The sequence below is a fragment of the Amia ocellicauda genome, chromosome 2, assembly GCF_036373705.1.
Source record: "Amia ocellicauda isolate fAmiCal2 chromosome 2, fAmiCal2.hap1, whole genome shotgun sequence".
NCBI lineage: Eukaryota > Metazoa > Chordata > Actinopteri > Amiiformes > Amiidae > Amia > Amia ocellicauda.
Genome location: NC_089851.1, coordinates 5,548,944 through 5,566,756, shown reverse-complemented (window position 1 = coordinate 5,566,756; position 17,813 = coordinate 5,548,944). Strand labels below are relative to the sequence as shown.

Sequence of the window (17,813 nt, the reverse complement as noted above, 5' to 3'; positions counted from 1 at the left end):
GTGTCTTTTAGCAGATAAATCAGTTTTGTACACTGCGAGTCGCCGGTAGGTCAAAGTTATGATCTACTTAATCACATTTGTTGTTTAATACGTAAAATACAGATAACTACCCCATATATACAGCTTAAACTTGTACATATAGTGAGATATAGTGCATATGAATAGTGAAATATGATGCATTTTCGCTCAGTGAAAAGTGAAACTGTTTAAATGACAATACACATGTTTAATGACACCGCACACAGCTGCCCGGTGCCCTCTGCGCTCGGCTGCTCCGGCCTGGCAGAGTGAGTGCAGTCAATATGGCTACAGAGCGATAGATCCTGCTTCCCTGTTTCTTTGCTGACTGTATTAAAGTGCGCCGTGTGCAGGCAGGCCGGAGAGATGGGGTTGTCACAGAGCTCGGACGTGCCTGACGGAGGGACGGACGGCTACCACGTACACGGGGTACAGCATGGCTCTCTCTCCCGCAGTTTGTGTCGCTACTCCAGGTTTACTCCACACTTTCGGAGCACTGCTGTAGTAGCTGCTTGTTTAGGCCGGCCCACTCTCTCTCGTCTGATGAGGTGGCACTGGCATTGATCAGCGCCCTGCCATGTGCAATGCTCTGTTGAAAGGACACAATGTAACGAATGAGCAGTAAAGAAGCAAATAAAACGACACAAGTGCTGATGTGTGAGGAGTGATTTAGTGATCATGCCAGGCAGCTATCCCAGTGGAAACCTGTCAGGAATGGCTCCCACATCGCAGTTACATTCACATGCACATTTAAACACGCGACCCTGGTCTGTCTGCTTTTTAAAACCAGGAATTCTTCCATAATAATACATTTACATATGTTTTTGCGCAATAAACTATTATGAGATGAGTCTACTGTGGATACAATGTTATTCAACTAATGCAAGTAGTCAAGCGGGTGCTTTCATGGCTTGTGTTAGAGGTGTTCACTTTGGTACCCTGGAGTTCATTTAACCACTTATCAGAGATATGCATATAGATAGACCTAGGTATCCTGACATGCCATTCAACCTTTATTGCACTTTTAACTTGCACTGATCTGCTGCTTACTATGATGCTCCATACTATAGCTCATTTTATTCTCTACTCATGTAGTTTAAATTGCTTGGTGTATTTAAAATGTATTTGTACTATAAGTGTACTACATTTTGACTACCCACTGATGTAACTATTGCCATATTATCTGCTCTTGCTTGAACTACTCCCGAACTACCCCTAAATCAAATCACTATGTTGTGTATTATATTTCCTTGCTTTTACTGTGCTGTGTTTCTTGAAATAAATGTGTGGCCTATAGTTAGTGCCAACTTCCTGGATTGGGTAATTTAATGAGACCTAAATTATACTATGAATATTTGCAATTACACTAGCATTCAAATATCACACCAGTCGCGTGGTCTGTCTCTCTGTGTATGTGTGTATCAAGTGTCATTGCTACAGTACTTTTCTCTCCTCAGGTTCAGGAAAACTCTCCAGCAGAGAAAGCTGGACTGGAACCCTTTTTCGATTTCATAATTTCAATAGGAAACACACGACTGGTAAGGACCTGCAGAGACGCCATTGTTTACAGTTCAACACAGCACCAATTTAACAAACACCGGGTTTATTGTGTGCATGAAAGCAGCTGGCGGGCTTCCAATAACGCAGTTTTATAATTCCCAGGTTGTTGCCACGTGTTTTATTGAATGGTATCTGCCATCAGAAGTTACTGGGGTTTCTTTGGATAGATGGTCTATTTTTTTCCTGTCCTTTTCGGATTTACGTTCCTTTCAGTCTGTGTACTCGTAGTGCCATAACGTGCCATGATAATAACTAATTCAAACTTAATCTATAGGAATCTTGTATTATAAACTATACCACTGAAAGGCACTGTACTTATGCAAGCATTTTATTTTTATGGCAGCAGGAACTGTTGTATTACAAGAGGTTATTGTGTATTGTGCGTTTGTATCACCTTGTCTCTAGAATAAAGAGAATGACATGCTGAAGGACCTCCTCAAGGCCAACGTGGAGAAGCCGGTGAAACTCGAAGTCTTCAATACTAAAGCCATGAAAGTCCGGGAGGTGGAGGTCATTCCCAGTAACATGTGGGGCGGACAGGGCCTGCTGGGAGCCAGCGTGAGGTTCTGCAGTTTCCAGGGAGCCAACGAAAACGTGTGGCATGTCCTGGTAAGTGTAAACTGTTAAACTTCTATAAACGAAATTGCTCAAATAAAGAAGATACTACATCATTAGTGGGAGACTTTACTTTATCCATTAATTCCTCAGAGAAGTATATTAAGCATCTGCCTTTCATCCAATATTATCCCCTGGGTTTAATGGAAAGCTCTTTGGGAGGCCTGGGTAGTTCAATGTGAAGCGAGCAACGCTCTCTAAAAACATCGATGGGAATTCACACGCCTCTTTCATCAGTAGATGAAAAGATTCCTAATGTCTAATTCATTTAATTTGGGATTTAGTTGGATCTGTTTTAGCTTCCCTTTTTTGTTAACCCCTAAAATACTGTCAAACCAGAGGAGCTTTTCCAGATCTGCAGGGACACACGCACCCGGGGACACAAATGCAAATTGGGCTTCAAGGCATTCAAGACAGAAAACAGGAGACACTTCTTTACACAGAGAGGCGTCACAATCTGAACAAACTCCCCAGCGATGTGGCTGAAGAGACAATTTGGGAACATTCAGAAACAGACTGGATAGCACCCTTGATCACTTAGTTATTAATGGACACCAAACGAGCACGATGGGGTGAATGGCCTCCTCTCGATTGGACACTTTCTTATGTTCTTATATTAAGATAAGTACTGATGACAGGGGTTCTAGTGATTAATACAGGTTCCTCTTTTCAGGACGTTGATCCCAATTCACCTGCGGCGCTGGCGGGGTTACAGGCACACGCAGACTTCATCGTAGGAGCTGATCAGGTGCTGCAAGATGTGAGTGTGGATTGATTGTATATTCTCCAGGTCTTCCCCCAAGAATACAGGAGCCAGGCTGTCAATCAATAATAAAAACACATAACGAACACTTCAGATATCTTAGAAAGGAAGATAGGCTTTTTAGGTATTCAACCTGCCGTAAATGTGGACCAGCTCAGAGCTTTGACCGCGTGAGTTTAAATCACTGGTGCGTTTAGAGGTTCTGGAGGAAATTGTGTTGAATTGTGCTGTTCTTCCACGCCGCAGTCAGAAGATTTCTTCTCCTTGATTGAGTCGCACGAGGGCAAGCCGCTGAAGCTGCTGGTGTACAACACCAAGACCGACCTGTGCCGAGAGGTGGTGGTCACCCCCAATGGGGCCTGGGGTGGGGAAGGAAGGTATGTGATTGGGTGTTTTCACTGGAAGGACAAGACCTGCTTTCCATTTCCACACATTCAGTGTCATTATAACCTCTTCCACTGATCTAAATGATGCGTCAGAAAAGACGTAGGGTGGAAGTCACCAAACACAGTTCTGCTCCTGCCTTGTGAGCAGCGTTACAGTGTTGTTGTCGTGTGTGCAGCTTAGGGTGTGGCATCGGCTACGGCTACCTGCATCGCATCCCCGGGAGACCAGTCACACCGAAGATGGGTGAACTCAAGCCCCCGTCGCCACTGCCTGAAGACAGCGCTCGCCTGGAGGTGCCCAGCAATGGCTACACTGAGGTATTCACCGTGTCCAATCAAGACTAATACATACTGTTCTTCATTGAACGTTAGGAAGGAAGTCAGATTGGAGGGAGCCATTCAGCCCGCTTTGCCTGACTAGTTTCGACAAACATGTTAATGTAACGATCTCCTTATGTAACATTCCTTAAAGCATTCCAGAGAATTTTGAGTAAACAATTCTATTGTATTCAATGTCCATTTGTGTCTTCTGGTCCCGGTCTGGGTATGTAGTCATATAGATTGAGCTTTTAATTTCTTTTCACGTTTGGAAATGTTTCTACCAGACCTCCTGACAGTTGTTTTTGAACTAGGCTTCAGAGTTTCAGTTTTTTTTCTTTGTTTCTTTGTTTTCTTTTGCTTTCCTTTTATACCTGCCAGTACAGGTTCCTGATTTCATGGTGGTTCAATAGACACTGTAGAATGGTACTGTCTCTAATCTAGCACCAATCTATCGGATTTCAGATTAGGATGTGATATCCAGACACTGTTATTTATGATACTTGAGGTGATGTCATTTAAAACAATGGACGACAGGAAAAGACTTCTGTGGAGGACTGCGGGAAAAAATAAAGCCTTCCCCTCACCCCCCGGTCTTCAGCCCTCCCAGATGTTTACATAATGACTTAAATATGGCACCCCAGTGTAAAACCATCATACTCTACAACCCCCCGCATACACGCTCATGCCCGTGTGAGTGATACGTGTATATATGATGTGTTTTGCGGTCCCAGGTTCCTCTGATGGCTCCTTCCATTGAGGCAGGGAAGAGTGAGGCGGACGAGGGCCCGGCCCGGCTGAGCTCAGGTCACATGATGGAGGACTCCCCTCTGCCACCGCCCATTCAGAGGGTCATGGATCCAGGTGTGGTGGTGGTGTACAATCGGCGTGGAGAGAAAATGATTTGTATGAAGTGCAGTGCCGTGTCTGATAGTCCAGAGCCTGGCCCAAGTAACTGATGTCGTTGTTGTTGTTTAACCAATGCATTTCTCTATTCCCGAACACCAGGCTTTACTGATCTGTCTGGGGCGCCGTTCCCAGAGCTCGCAGACCTGAGCCAGAGTCTGGATCTGTCTCTGCCTCCCATTGACATGGCTGACCCCTCCCTGCTTATGGACGACAGGGCTGCCTGGAGTCAGGAGAACGGATCTGCTTTTGGTAAGTGGAGGATGAGCTGCCGCTTGTGTCAGGGCATCCACTTTGACGCGAGGCCCGGTTTGTGTTGCTCTTAACGAATGTTTGTATCGCTTCGGCAGACGAGTTCAGGACCGAGCTGCCCGCTATCACAGAAGACCTCCTGGAGTATGACATTAAGGAGCTCGGAGTGGAGCCCATGGACGACTCCATCTCCCTACAGCCCCCCGACCTCCACCCGGGAGAGAGTGACAGTCCGGAGGCCACCGGTGCTGCTCTGCCCGAGGCCCGGGACGTGCTGGCGCAGACGGGCGCTCCTCTCGAGTGGGACATGGTGCCCAAGGAGGAACGCACGGCTGCTGCGGAGAGCGGGCCGCAGTAGGGGGTCTCTGGACCTCACCAAACCGATTTTAACTACTGAGATGCTCACTCATGCGATGACGTTTAAGATCCCTCCTTATAGGTCACTTTAAACCAGCAGCAGTGCAGTTTTGGATGTGACGGTCCAGAGGTTTTAGGGGGGGTTGAAAAATGCAAATGCGATTGCATTTGCCGAAATTACAGTGAAACAAAAGTAAAACACTGAAAGAGGAGGAACTTCCTTCAAGATGAAAAGCACTATCAATATATTATTATTATTACAGTTATCCAGAAGTATATACATCATTATTTTACATTGTGTTGTTACATTTGTTTTTCTAGTGTCAATACACTTACTATTTCACTACTACAACTCCAAGAGGCCCAAGACACGATTTAAAGGCCCCTCGACACACACTGATGATATATACTGTATATGTGACCGAGTCTCTTTCTCTCCCGCATGTACATTTACTCGCCCACATGTTATTCTGGTGCCTTTTCACCGTTTTTGGGACCCTGGAAAACTAAATCTATCCCATGAACGGTGAATTCGGTGTCGCAGAAACCAATGGCGTCTGGTTTACAATAATCTCATATGACCCAGGCCTTAGATTTCTATTTTTTTTAATTATTGGAGAAATATTTTTTCAGTCTTATCTCTACCTATGCAATATGTCAGTCTGTTGGCACCATATATATATATATATATATATATATATATATATATATATATATGGAGACTTTCTCCTCAGAAGGACAAAACATTAACTCACTGCACTGCTTTTTGGTTGACATGTTTTACAATCAGATAAACTAGTTATCCATATTGGGGAGACATTTTAAACCCACAGTTTTGTGATCACTACCTGGGTAGTTACAAGTTGACACTTTTTGTCAGGAAATTGTTGCAAATTCGGCACAGTCTGAAATTTTCCCTGTGTATAAATTGTTACAGGCAGCTAAAGGCGGCATTTTAAGCTTCATTGCATCAATGTTTGAGTTTCCCTGGTACATCAGCTTCCAGTACCTCACATTAGCAAAGCCAAAGCTCTGGACACTAATAACAGAAATCGAAACTAACTTTTTAAGGGTCTTTATATGGTGTCATCCTCTTATTAGAATAGTCATGTCCTGTATTCTGTGTGTCTTCTGGGATTGAATCACAGTGAAATTATATTTTTTTAGCCTTTCCAATCCATGTTTTTATCATCGTTTTCTGAAGGGACAGATTTGCTTTAAAATATTGGCATTACTTTTTTGACTCATCCCCTTTATAAGTAGTCTGACAAAGAAATCTCTTGATTGTCATTTTATTTATTTATTTATTTGAAATACGTGAAATCTTCGGGGTAATTTGTAGAGATTCAGAAATGATTTTACAGTGTATGGGAACTGTTTTGTCTTGCGTTTCTCATTGTTGAACTGAAAGATGAAGATTATGCTCGATACGGGTGTGCTCTGTGAATCTTTTGCATGCGTCGGACAAGTACAGAGGCAAGAAGCTGCAAAACATGAGACCATTTTTTCTTCAATCACTTTTTTATAAATTATAACCCCATTCAAGGGAAAAGATAAACCTGCTCTTATTTAAAAAATAATTTCGAAATAACCGTCGGTGAAATTCACATTTGATCATTAAAAACATAAATGATGTAGGTTTAGATGTTTCAGATAATTTTATATTCAATTTTTACTCCTTAAAACATGAATGCATTTCAGATTAATTCAGCATTAGAGTTGTGGCTGGCTTAATTGATAAATTAGTACTACTTCCATGTGTTAATGCACAAGAATTGACTTAAGTAATGACTCAGTCATATATATAGTACTGAAGTTAATGGAAAATATTTTACCTTCATTTTTAAATCTGAAAGATAGCTTGGCACAGAAATGATAAACAGGCTAAAGGATATTTCTTTTGTTTTGCTGATCCACGTTTAGACGCCACTAGATTTTTGTTTAAAATTTAGGATAGGTTGCACTGTTTGGAAAAATATTGTGTTATTTAACAACACCTGTTTCTTTAACTTTAATGATTTTTCTTTTCAGTTTTCAAATCCTGATGAGTTAAACTCACAGCTTCTAAATCTAATGCTAATACGAAAACATGCATCCTTGACCCTGCTTTTTATGTCTGAGTTGCTAGAGAAAAACCTTCTTTCGAGCCATTGTCTGATGGATTTGCTGGAAGGTGTAATTTCTCCAAAAGCTGTCAGAGACTCCGACAGACAGCAGCTTCAATCAAAGGAAAACCACAGGAAACTAACTTAAACAGTAGAGGAAACACATGGTTAGATACATCTCTGTGCTATATTGTTGCGGTCTCTGTTCCTCTTTATATTCCTCATTTTATTCTGATACAGATAATACTTACTCACAATAAGTACCATTTCCACTCGGGAGTGTTTTTCCAAGTTCTCAGAAATTACTCCAAACAATCCTGGTTGGTGAATAGCATCTTTTTCTTGTTTGCAGTTTTCTGTACTTCTGTCTAGAAAATATATTTACCTTTATGGACTATGAGAATAACTTTTAGTTTAGTTTTTGCACATGAAATGGTATATATTGTGTTGCACTAAACCCTCGGATTACACAGATTCTCTTCCTGGTACTGTACAGACCTCTCCAACTGTTTGTATAAACTATTTCATAGGCCATACGCGTGTATGATAAAATCTTGAGTAAATCCAAGATACAACGTGCTTTCCTGATGAAAGTTGCTATGCACAAGAGTCATATGTACTATAGATGATGGGACTGTTAAGGATTTTTATTAGACATCAGAAGACAAATACAGAATGTTTTATTCTCTTCCAATTAATATTTCATGTTATTGTTTACAAGACCATTACAGTGTAAAAAAACATAGAAATACTATCTGATTTAGTTTATTTTGGGGTGATGGGGGTCTATGCAATTACTGGTAAAGACAAAGGTATCCGTTCTTCAGTGTGGAAGATTGCAGCTTGCAGTCTGCATTCCCTGCGCAGTGAGATGATGCAGACGACAGCTCTGCTGCCCTTTTCCAAAAACATGTTAATCATTGTTTCCCTTCTTCTGGTTCTCTCTTTGTATTTTAATACAGATTAGAATAAATTTACATACTCTATCCATAATGTTTTCTGTAAATCTAATTTGTCGCTGCTTGATAGTAGATTTAACAATCTAGCAGGATTTTGTTTTTTTAAATGTAGATTTTCTTTTAAGGCAACATATGGTTGTTTGGAAGTCAAAGAAACTGGGTGTGAAAGTAACACTGAATGGATTTTTATTATCATTTTTTTAAAATATATTTAAGTTAATTTTGGGATGCAGGGTGTGTCTGCTTTGTAGGTTTTGAAACAGACTAAGAGATGCATTGGGACTTTTGGTAATGTAGCGATCTAACCTTACACAAATAAAACACAAAGCATTAAAATTGTGTGTCTTGGTCTTATTATATTTCAAGAATATTTCACACACAGCAGTGAAGATATATATCTTGTACTATTCCTGTACTATTTTTTGCCACAATTACATGTTTTAAGGTGAGTCAGAAGATAGAAACGAACTGCAGGTATTGCTTTTATATTTTTGCTCACGTTTTCTATTTGTTTAAAGGTTTTGTTCTCGCGTAGTTGTATATGTATATACAAAGCGGTATTGCATCTCAAGAAAGTAAGATGAATTGAAGTTACGGGTGACCGGGACGGCACTGCAATACCGTGTCTTCAGGTACTCCTCCGCACCTGGGGGCAGGCTGCTCAGATGTCTCTTGTAGCTTGGCTGGCATGGGATCACTGAGGTTGATTTGAATGTGTCAGGCAGGCATGCGCAGCCCGTCCTGCAGCGAGAGGAGCTCCGAGCTGGGCAGCTGCTGCAGGTCCTGGGACGACAGCAGCAACTACTCGGCCCTGCACTTCGGTGAGGTCCTCCGCACTGCGTGTGCGCGCCTTGGTTTTTCATCATTAAGAGGTGCGTGTTGATCGGTTATTATGTACTTCGACTAATTCACCTGGGGTGCCCCTGGAGTTGCACTGAAAGTTTGATAAGGTGCCTATAGACAAGTATCACATCTTTAAAATGTGTCACATTTGTATTATTACTTGGTGCTGAGCTTTATGCCACAACCAGGGGGCATTGGTTACAGATCGCACTTCACTCCCTTTCAATACCGATGAAGCCCAGGTATATAAGAGCTGTGCGAATACGTCGACTGAATATAACACATTAGCTGTCTTTTTATTATCAGTACATATAAACAATTTTGGGAGGCGTCTACCCCAAACCAAGGTTAGTGTTAATAATTGAAATACGCACAGTGCTCTTCTGAAAGGTGAAATGAAATGGAGTATTTCATACAGGTAATCAATATTGTTCATTATAATCGGAGGGTTAAATTGAAGGGAACAGCATGTTCAAATGTGCTAATGTAGCTTTCCTGTATATTCTAGGAATATTCTTTGTGTTACAGTGCTTGAACAGAAACAGATCAATCATGCAAACTGTACTTGTTTATTAGCTTTAATTACATCAAAGTCAATTTCACTGTGTGCTTTAATTCAGTTGAATTTATTTGGCACTCAGTTATGTATTGTACCTGATGTGCATATTTTACCTTACTTTAAAAGCTATGTCAAGCACATTGAGATGTGTGTTATGTGCTGCATAACTGGCAATGTATTGATTTGTTTGCATTGAAGGCAGCATCTCGGAGGTGGACAGCACTGAAGAGGATAAGCGAATCGCCAGTAAAGCGGTGGCCTATGTCATCCAGAGCACAAGAAGAGGAATCATCCCCCTCTGTTCTAATGTGGCTCAACTCATGAAGTCCAAAAGGAGGTACAGTATGGCTGGCACTCTAAAATATCAAATAAATACTAATAGCCCCCTTTTGTGCACTTTTTCTTGTAGTATTTCTATATAAAACTATGTTTATCTGTGTCACTGTTTAAGAGACATAAGCGATCCACTGTAACACAGTTGCCTGGAAACCAGCTCTGTTGTGACATACATTGCCAATTATCAACCAGCACTTAATGGCTTTTTTAAGTGTCTCTCATCAGTGGATTAATGAGCTGTAATCAAAATGTGCTGAGGGAACAAGCATTTTTTTGTATCTGCACGTTTTGAATAAGGACGCAGTCTGAGATGATTAACATTTGCCGAACTGATTTACGTGGGGTTTTCTTTTGATTTTTTTTATTAGATAATCCCATGTAATCTACACATGTTTTTATAGCTCATACTGTATTTGACCAGGGTACATTTGCATTGACACGAACTTTCTACGTCAGTTTAAGTTCAAAGGCAGTTTTGGTAGATCTGCCTTTCGTTGTTTATTTTCTTAAAAGGCTTGAACGAATAGTCCAGTCCCAGCAGATGAAAATCAGCCGATTACAGAAAGATGCTCATCCCTTCGGACCTCAGGCCTTGTCCAGCTCACGGGACAGATTGCCTGAGCCCACTGACTCAACACTGAAGTCACGCTCCGAGCAGGTGAATCAATGCCTTAATGCTTACTGTTACTCTCCCATGTATTGTTCAGTGCAGTACGATCAAGTATTTTCTTTCTGGGTCCATCTCACTGCTTTGTGCCGATTGTGATCTTGAGTCCAAGGCTGGTGTTAATTGTGGTAATCGTTGACTCTGTCGAACAGCAGTTGTGTATAAATAGTACATTTAAAGCAGAGGGAACTCCAGGGTCACAGAATCCCCCCTGCCTGTGAGACTGTCTGATGAACTGTGACCACCCTCACCCTCCCTCCCCAGGGAGCGGCTCAATAAACATCACCCCCTAGAGATACCATGCTGGAGATTGTCCAGTCCCGCCGAACACAGTGATCCAAGAGAAGCTGGAAAAGCACTGGTCGTGCATTTTCACAAAAGAAAACGCAAGTGGGACGTTTTCGGACATAATAACACTGTGTTCTCTGTAGAGAACTCTGTGCTTCATTTCTCATAGATGTTAAAGAAAAGAAGCTCATCGAAGCGTCTGAAACTCTCTTTTAGGAATGACGTTGAACTGACACGTGTGATTTATCATGTTGCGTCTGGTTGCCAACGTTGGTCCACCTTACTTACTGTTGAGCTGAGTGTTGACCTTTATAGACTTGAAAGCCTGCATGTGTTCAGACTCAACATCAGTATAGTTAACAGAAGGATTCAAACAAAAATGTAATCACAGTCATGTTTTTAAAGCTGGGTAGCTGCGAATCAGCACGTTTCCAGGCTAATATTTTAGAACATCGTTTGGTGTCCATTAATAACTAAGTGATCCAAAGATCCTATCCAGTCTGTTTTTGAATTTTCCCAAATTGTCTCTTCAGCCACATCGCTGGGGAGTTTGTTCAGATTGTGACGCCTCTCTGTGTGAAGAAGTGTCTCCTGTTTTCTGTCTTGAATGCCTTGAAGCCCAATTTCCATTTGTGTCCCTGGGTGCGTGTGTCCCTGCTGATCTGGAAAAGCTCGTCTGGTTTAATGTGGTCGAACTTCATCTAGTTCTGTTCCTCCCATAGTGTAATTATAGTGGACATTTTTGTTACCTGCATGTAATACCTTGCACTTGTCCACATTGAATTTCATCTGCCAGGTGTCGCCCACAACTGAATATTATCTAAGTCCCTCTGAATAGCCTGTGCTGCCGAGATTGTGTCTGCTGAGCCACCTATTTTAGTATCATCTGCCGATTTGACAAGTTTGATAACTATCCCAGAGTCCAGATCAATAATATAGATTAGAAAAAGCAAAGGCCCTAGTACTGATCCCTGTGGAACTCCACTAACAACCTCACTCCAGTTAGAAGCGACTCCTCTAATCGACACCCTCTGTTTCCTAGACATCAACCAGTTCATAATCCATCTACTTACATTACCCTGAATGCCTACAGCTTCCAATTTGAGGTTCAGTCTTTGGTGTGGAACCTTATCAAAAGCTTTCTGAAAATCTAAGTATATCATATCATATGCTTTCACATGATCTACAGCTGCAGTTGCATATTCAAAAAATTCTAATTAGTAAGACATGATCCGCCTCGTCTAAACCCATGTTGACTATCTCCAAGAATATGGTTTTCATTAAGACACTCCTCTATTTTCTGTCTAATAATTTTCTCCAACATTTTACAGGTGATGCAGGTGAGACTGATTGGTCTGTAATTTCCTGGCTCAGTTTTGTCCTCTTTCTTGTGGATTGGTGTGACATTTGCTGTCTTCCAGTCAGTTGGCACATCCCCTGTTCTAAGTGTCATTTGGAATAATTGAGTTAGCGACCTATAAATCATTTCCCTCATTTCTTTAAGTACTGTTGGAAATATCCCATCTGGCTCAGGTGATTTGTTTGTGTTTGTTTGTAAAAACCTCAGTGAAATACTCATTTAGAACATTTGCCACATCTTGTTCTTCCATTTTTGGAACGCATGAGAAAGACCTAGGAGTCTACGTGGACTCCTCACTTTCTCCATCCAAACAATGTGTGGAAGCAATAAAAAAGGCCAAACAGGATGTTAGGGTATCTTGTCAAAAGTGTAGAATTGAGAACAAGGGCAGTGATGTTCAGAATTTTGTTTTAGTTAATCTCTTGATATATGCATTGATTGTATCTATTTTATTCATATAGGTTAAACAAGAAAGTCATTATTAAATGTGTCAGAACCTGGTATAAATCCCCCTTTGAGTTTTGTTCATGGCTCTATAAACATGCACTTTTATGGCATCTAATTCTTCAGCTGATAATAAAGTGTTGTTCTTGGTTACAGACTACAGCTATCTGCCACGGGGACCCACCTGATGACTCGGCACTGAGCCCAATGGCAGTGAAGACCGAGTCCTGTCGAAATGACCAGCTAATGCAGATAAATCCTGGGTCGAGTTCTGCCGACACCACGCTGGACTCGGACCTACCAGCGAAAGTGGAACCAGCAGGGAAGTCCAAGATGCTGGTGTCCAAGGAAGTTCAGGTGGAGAGCCCCTGTCTCCTCATGGAGAAGACGTGTGAAGATCGATTCATGGAAAGTAGGTGATGTAATACGTTAAATATGTCCTAAGCAGAAATCGGGAATAAAGTTAAACACACAATCTGAAATAGTGTACATTCCACGGGTGAAAAGTTAAATTGTCCTGTAAAAAACTGTATAGGTGCTTCAGCTCAAGACTTATAAATCTCCACAGGAAAACGGGTTCATAGAAACGCTTGACTTTCCACCCTTATGATTTGCAGCGATACTCTTGAATTCGAGGCTGACAGAAGACTTGGGAAACGCATGGAGACAAATAAAAAAGCTGAGGGATTGTCTCAAGAGCGCAGAGGTAGTTGTTATTATTAAGCTTTCATGGTGTGACAGTTGACGAGTCGGTTAGTTATTATATCTAACAGTTAACTTACCTCTGCCAGGAGGACCGGTGTTGGCAGCAGAGGACTGAAGTACAACAGACTCCTCAGATCTCAGATCTCCTTTCACCACGGCGCTCAGAAGCACAATCTCTGTGCGCCACAACCGTCTCCTCAAAAAGCCAGTGCGGCCGGGATGTCTGTCACAGATCAACACAAACCTCTCGGGAAGCACAGGACTCTCCTGTAGGGGGTGAGGCAAGGTTCCTAGAGGATGGGGGGACACCACCTGGGCCATTTGAAAACCAAACACCTCCTGAGCATCTGCAGTCCCTGTCTCACAGAGGAAATAATCAGAAGTCACACAGGTGAGGATTTTAGAGTTCAGGTGGAGTCAGGGATAGATTCCCTTGTGTTAGATACATTTCTCATACTAAAGTAAGTGGAAGGTACAAAGTAAGTGGAAGATTGGGTGTAGCTTCAGACTTGGGTGTAGGCTGTGTTTGGTGGATTTCTTATTAAGTGATTATTAGCCCTAATTAGCCGGAACTACATCCCTACCCAGAACCAAAATATGGAGTTCAAAACACCTCCACTGGGTTTAGGCAGTGGAAATGCGGTAGAAACACACTAATGGGATTCTGGGTAGTCTAACTCTAGCCCTGGGTTAAACATTGAATACATAACCCTACCAATGCAGACAGGGCTGGATTTAAACCCGCTTCCTTTGATGTAGTCATTGCAGTGTTGCAACAGGACTCAATTTGGCAAACAGTGTAAATAACGCCTGACAAAAATGTTAATGTATTTCCCGTTCCGTCTCAGAGTGTCCCGGTGGACACGGAGACATAGTGTCACACTCACGCTGGATGTAACTGCTGCGGGGAGGACAAATCCAATGCTCTTGAGATGTAATCTTTTACTGCATATGAGTACATATAGACCAGTCATTTTAGTAATTGTGCTAGTAAGATTATATTAAAGAAACATTTAAAATGGAATTTACAATTCAGTCGTATAGTAAATTAGTGAGATATTATATTTGTCCACAACCACACAGGTGGGGGCGTGCACGAGGATTTTGAAATGCAAACTACAGTAGCCCAGCTGTCAAGGCCTGGAGTTGCCGTCCCTATAAACAGACTCCGAATAGATGAACAAAGGCTGCATTTTATGAAGCTGCAACAAAGACCTGCTTGAGAAAATCTGTCACGCAGTTGACAGGCTGAATTATGCTGTTTCCCCACATAGTCTGTCCTGGGCTACACAAGTATACAGACTCAAAGGGCTCCTTGTTGTAACTGCTTTACTCTGTGGATTATTTTCTTTCCAGTACTGTTTCAATGCAAAAAATATTTAAATACATTTTCAGGACACCTTGAGTGCACAACAATCCCTAGGTCTAATAATAATTGACCCCAGTTGTATGATTGTATCTAGAAGCAGCACCAGTAGTGTTGTGTCTTCATGCTGCTCTCGTTCCCAGCGCTGTCTTCCACAGGGACTCCAGCTTGGGTTGGTCTCTGTTTCCCTTTCCTATGATCGGCTGCAAGTGCACCAGCTGCTTGTGCTTCTTCAGCAGACACGTCAAGGGCAGGAAGCACAACGCAAAGGAGTTTAAATCTCTGCTCAATTTTCAGAGGTGAAATCTTATACTGTTTTTTCAACTTATTTTCCATGAACTGTAGGAAACTATTAATACATAGACAGGTGACAAATTAAAGGAAAAACCAACATAAAGTGTCTCAGTGAGGTGTTGGGCACCACGAGCCCCAGAACAGCTTCAGTGCTCTTGGCACAGATTCTACGAGTCTCTGGACTCTACTGGAGGGATGAACACCATTCTTCCAAAAGATATTCCCTCATTTGGGGTTTTGATGATGGTGGTGGAGAGCGCTGTCTAACACGTCGGTCCACAATCTCCCATAGGTGTTCAATTGGGTTGAGATCTGGTGACTGTGAAGGCCATAGCATATGAGTCACATAATTTTCATACTCATCACACCATTCAGTGTCCCTCGTGCCCTGTGGATGGGGGGCATTGTCATCCTGGAAGAGACCACTCCCCTCAGGAGAGAAATGTGTCACCATAGGATAAAGGTGATCACTCAGAATAACTTTGCAATGATTTGCAGTGACCCTTCACTCTAAGGGGACAAGTGGACCCAAACCATGCCAGGAAAATGCCCCCCACAGCATAAAGGAGCCTCCGGACCCCCTCACTGTAGGGTCCAGCAGTCAGGCCTGTCCTGTTCTCTTGATGTCCCACACATGCACTCGCCTACTTGTCCAGAACACGAGCCAGTTGAGCGACTGCGTGACTGAAGCTCCTGCCATTCGTGCCCCAATAATGACCCCACTTTCAAAGTCACGTAGATCCTTTCCTCTTGCCATCCTGATCCAAAATCGAGGTCAGCTGGGCTGCTCAGCATTTGTATACATGCCACAGAGCATGATAGGATGTCAATTGCTTAATTGTATCATGCAGTACACCTGTTTGGAGGAATCTGCATTCGTTATCTTCCTCCACTCGTTTATTCAGGTTTTTCCTTTAAATTGTCACCCGTCTGTATATGAGTGCCTTAGAGAAATCAGTCTTGTCTAAAATAAAAAATGTGAATCTGTTCATACTACTACTGTCACAATTTCAGGAAAAGATGAGGGCTGCTCACAGTTGGTTCAGCAATACATTAATTCATTAATTCACGCATGCATTCTCAGAATTCTAAATGCTCACAACCAAACTGACCGCTGGACCACGCAAGATGAAAAATAAAACCATGTTTATAGGTAGCAAAACAACGCAGGTATCCTCTGTCTAATTAAATCAGCCACTCAGGTTTGTTTTGCGTCACACAATCACACAACAGATCAGTTTGCTCAGTGTATTACTTGTTTGTTTAGATGATCAGGAAGGTTTTAAAAGATGATAACCAACCCCTTCTATTTGCGATTGCATTCCAGAAAAAAGGTGCAGGTGAGCATACAAGACTACATCATTGTTAACGGAAATCAATCTGGAACGGTCCACTATATCGGACACCTGGACGACGCCGGCACTGCAAACGCAGTCTTCCTCGGAGTGGAACTGGACGAACAAAGTGAGTTTTTAAAACGGGAATTAATTACCTAGTTGATCATAGTACGATTTGCACATCACGGTTCATATTTACTATTAAAAACAATCAATTGATGTTTTTTTTATTTTTTATTTCATATTAACAGGTGGAACACATGATGGCGTTTTCAAAGGAAAGAGATATTATCAGTGCTTCGATAACTGTGGGCACTTTGTTCCCGTTCACGAAGTGTGTTACAGAATTAGTCGCAAGGTAAGGGTGAACACTAAGAAATGGTAGTTCATTCATCCTATAGGAGAGATAATTCATTTTAATATCAACCAATGTATCTTTAAACTTAGAATTAAAGGAGGGATTTCAAATGTCACCCTTTAGTTTTTTTGTTCTTAGTATAAGCCCGAAAAATTAACCTCTTCAGCTCCGCCCCGTCTTCAGCGAAGGTCCTCCACGGGCTCGATCAGACCTTCTGGCCAGAGCAGCTGCAACGGCAGTCGAGTTGACCTCGGCCACCAGACGGTCATCGAGAAGAAAAGTCGAAGTCCCAGCGAGCCGGTGCCGGGAAATGAGAGATCACCGAGGAGAACGAACAGGGGCAGTGTTGTCCGTAGGGGGCAGGAGGCCGGGCGGCTCGGGCCAGCCCGAGGAGAGATGCAGCTGCTCGCCCATTTCCTCTCCCTCTTCACCCCCAACCCGCCCTTCAAGATCTCGACACTGAGGGCCCCAGCTGCAGAGCCAACTTAATTGTGGACCGAGACTATTCTTCTATGGAATGCTGACCAACCTTAAATTAAAGTACTTTCATGCTAAGCAGCCTACTTGCGTTTTATGTTTTAGTTTGACAACGCAGCCAAATCTTCCTTCGAGTGCCTCAAGCGTATATTTGGACATTTAAATCCTTACAAGGAAATAAACTGCACCTTAATATATTTTTGCTGTTGTGTCATATATATATATATATATATATAAAAAACTTAAAAACATCCGCGCACTACAGCATCTTCACTTCTACATATAAAGAAAATTAAATTTTGTAGCTGCACTCTCACTTATTAGTTATTTAGACCAGGTACAGATTGTAGAGTCTCTGGACTCTACTGGAGGGATGAACTTCATTCTTCCAAAAGATATTCCCTCATTTGGTGTTTTGATGATGGCGGTGGAGAGCGCTGTCTGACACGTCGGTCCACAATCTCCCATAGGTGTTCAATTGGGTTGAAATCTGGTGACTGCGAAGGCCATAGCATATGAGTCACATCATTTTCATACTCA

General features: G+C 42.1%; 2 protein-coding genes across 2 annotated transcripts; both read left to right on the top strand.

Moving 5' to 3' along the window:
• Positions 1-288: 288 nt before the first annotated feature.
• gorasp1b (golgi reassembly stacking protein 1b) lies at positions 289-8,575 on the top strand. The gene is made up of 9 exons (XM_066716714.1): positions 289-447; positions 1,476-1,556; positions 1,984-2,187; positions 2,867-2,953; positions 3,203-3,333; positions 3,519-3,660; positions 4,395-4,524; positions 4,669-4,818; positions 4,917-8,575. The coding sequence occupies exons 1-9, from the start codon at positions 385-387 to the stop codon at positions 5,174-5,176; spliced, it is 1,248 nt and encodes a 415-aa protein (XP_066572811.1). The 5' UTR covers positions 289-384; the 3' UTR covers positions 5,177-8,575.
• A 391-nt stretch (positions 8,576-8,966) lies between these two features.
• On the top strand, positions 8,967-17,462 carry LOC136712274 (uncharacterized). The gene is made up of 10 exons (XM_066688742.1): positions 8,967-9,111; positions 9,840-9,978; positions 10,491-10,635; positions 12,893-13,148; positions 13,354-13,442; positions 13,528-13,832; positions 14,951-15,106; positions 16,429-16,565; positions 16,690-16,796; positions 16,980-17,462. The coding sequence occupies exons 1-10, from the start codon at positions 8,967-8,969 to the stop codon at positions 17,283-17,285; spliced, it is 1,785 nt and encodes a 594-aa protein (XP_066544839.1). The 3' UTR covers positions 17,286-17,462.
• Positions 17,463-17,813: the final 351 nt, after the last annotated feature.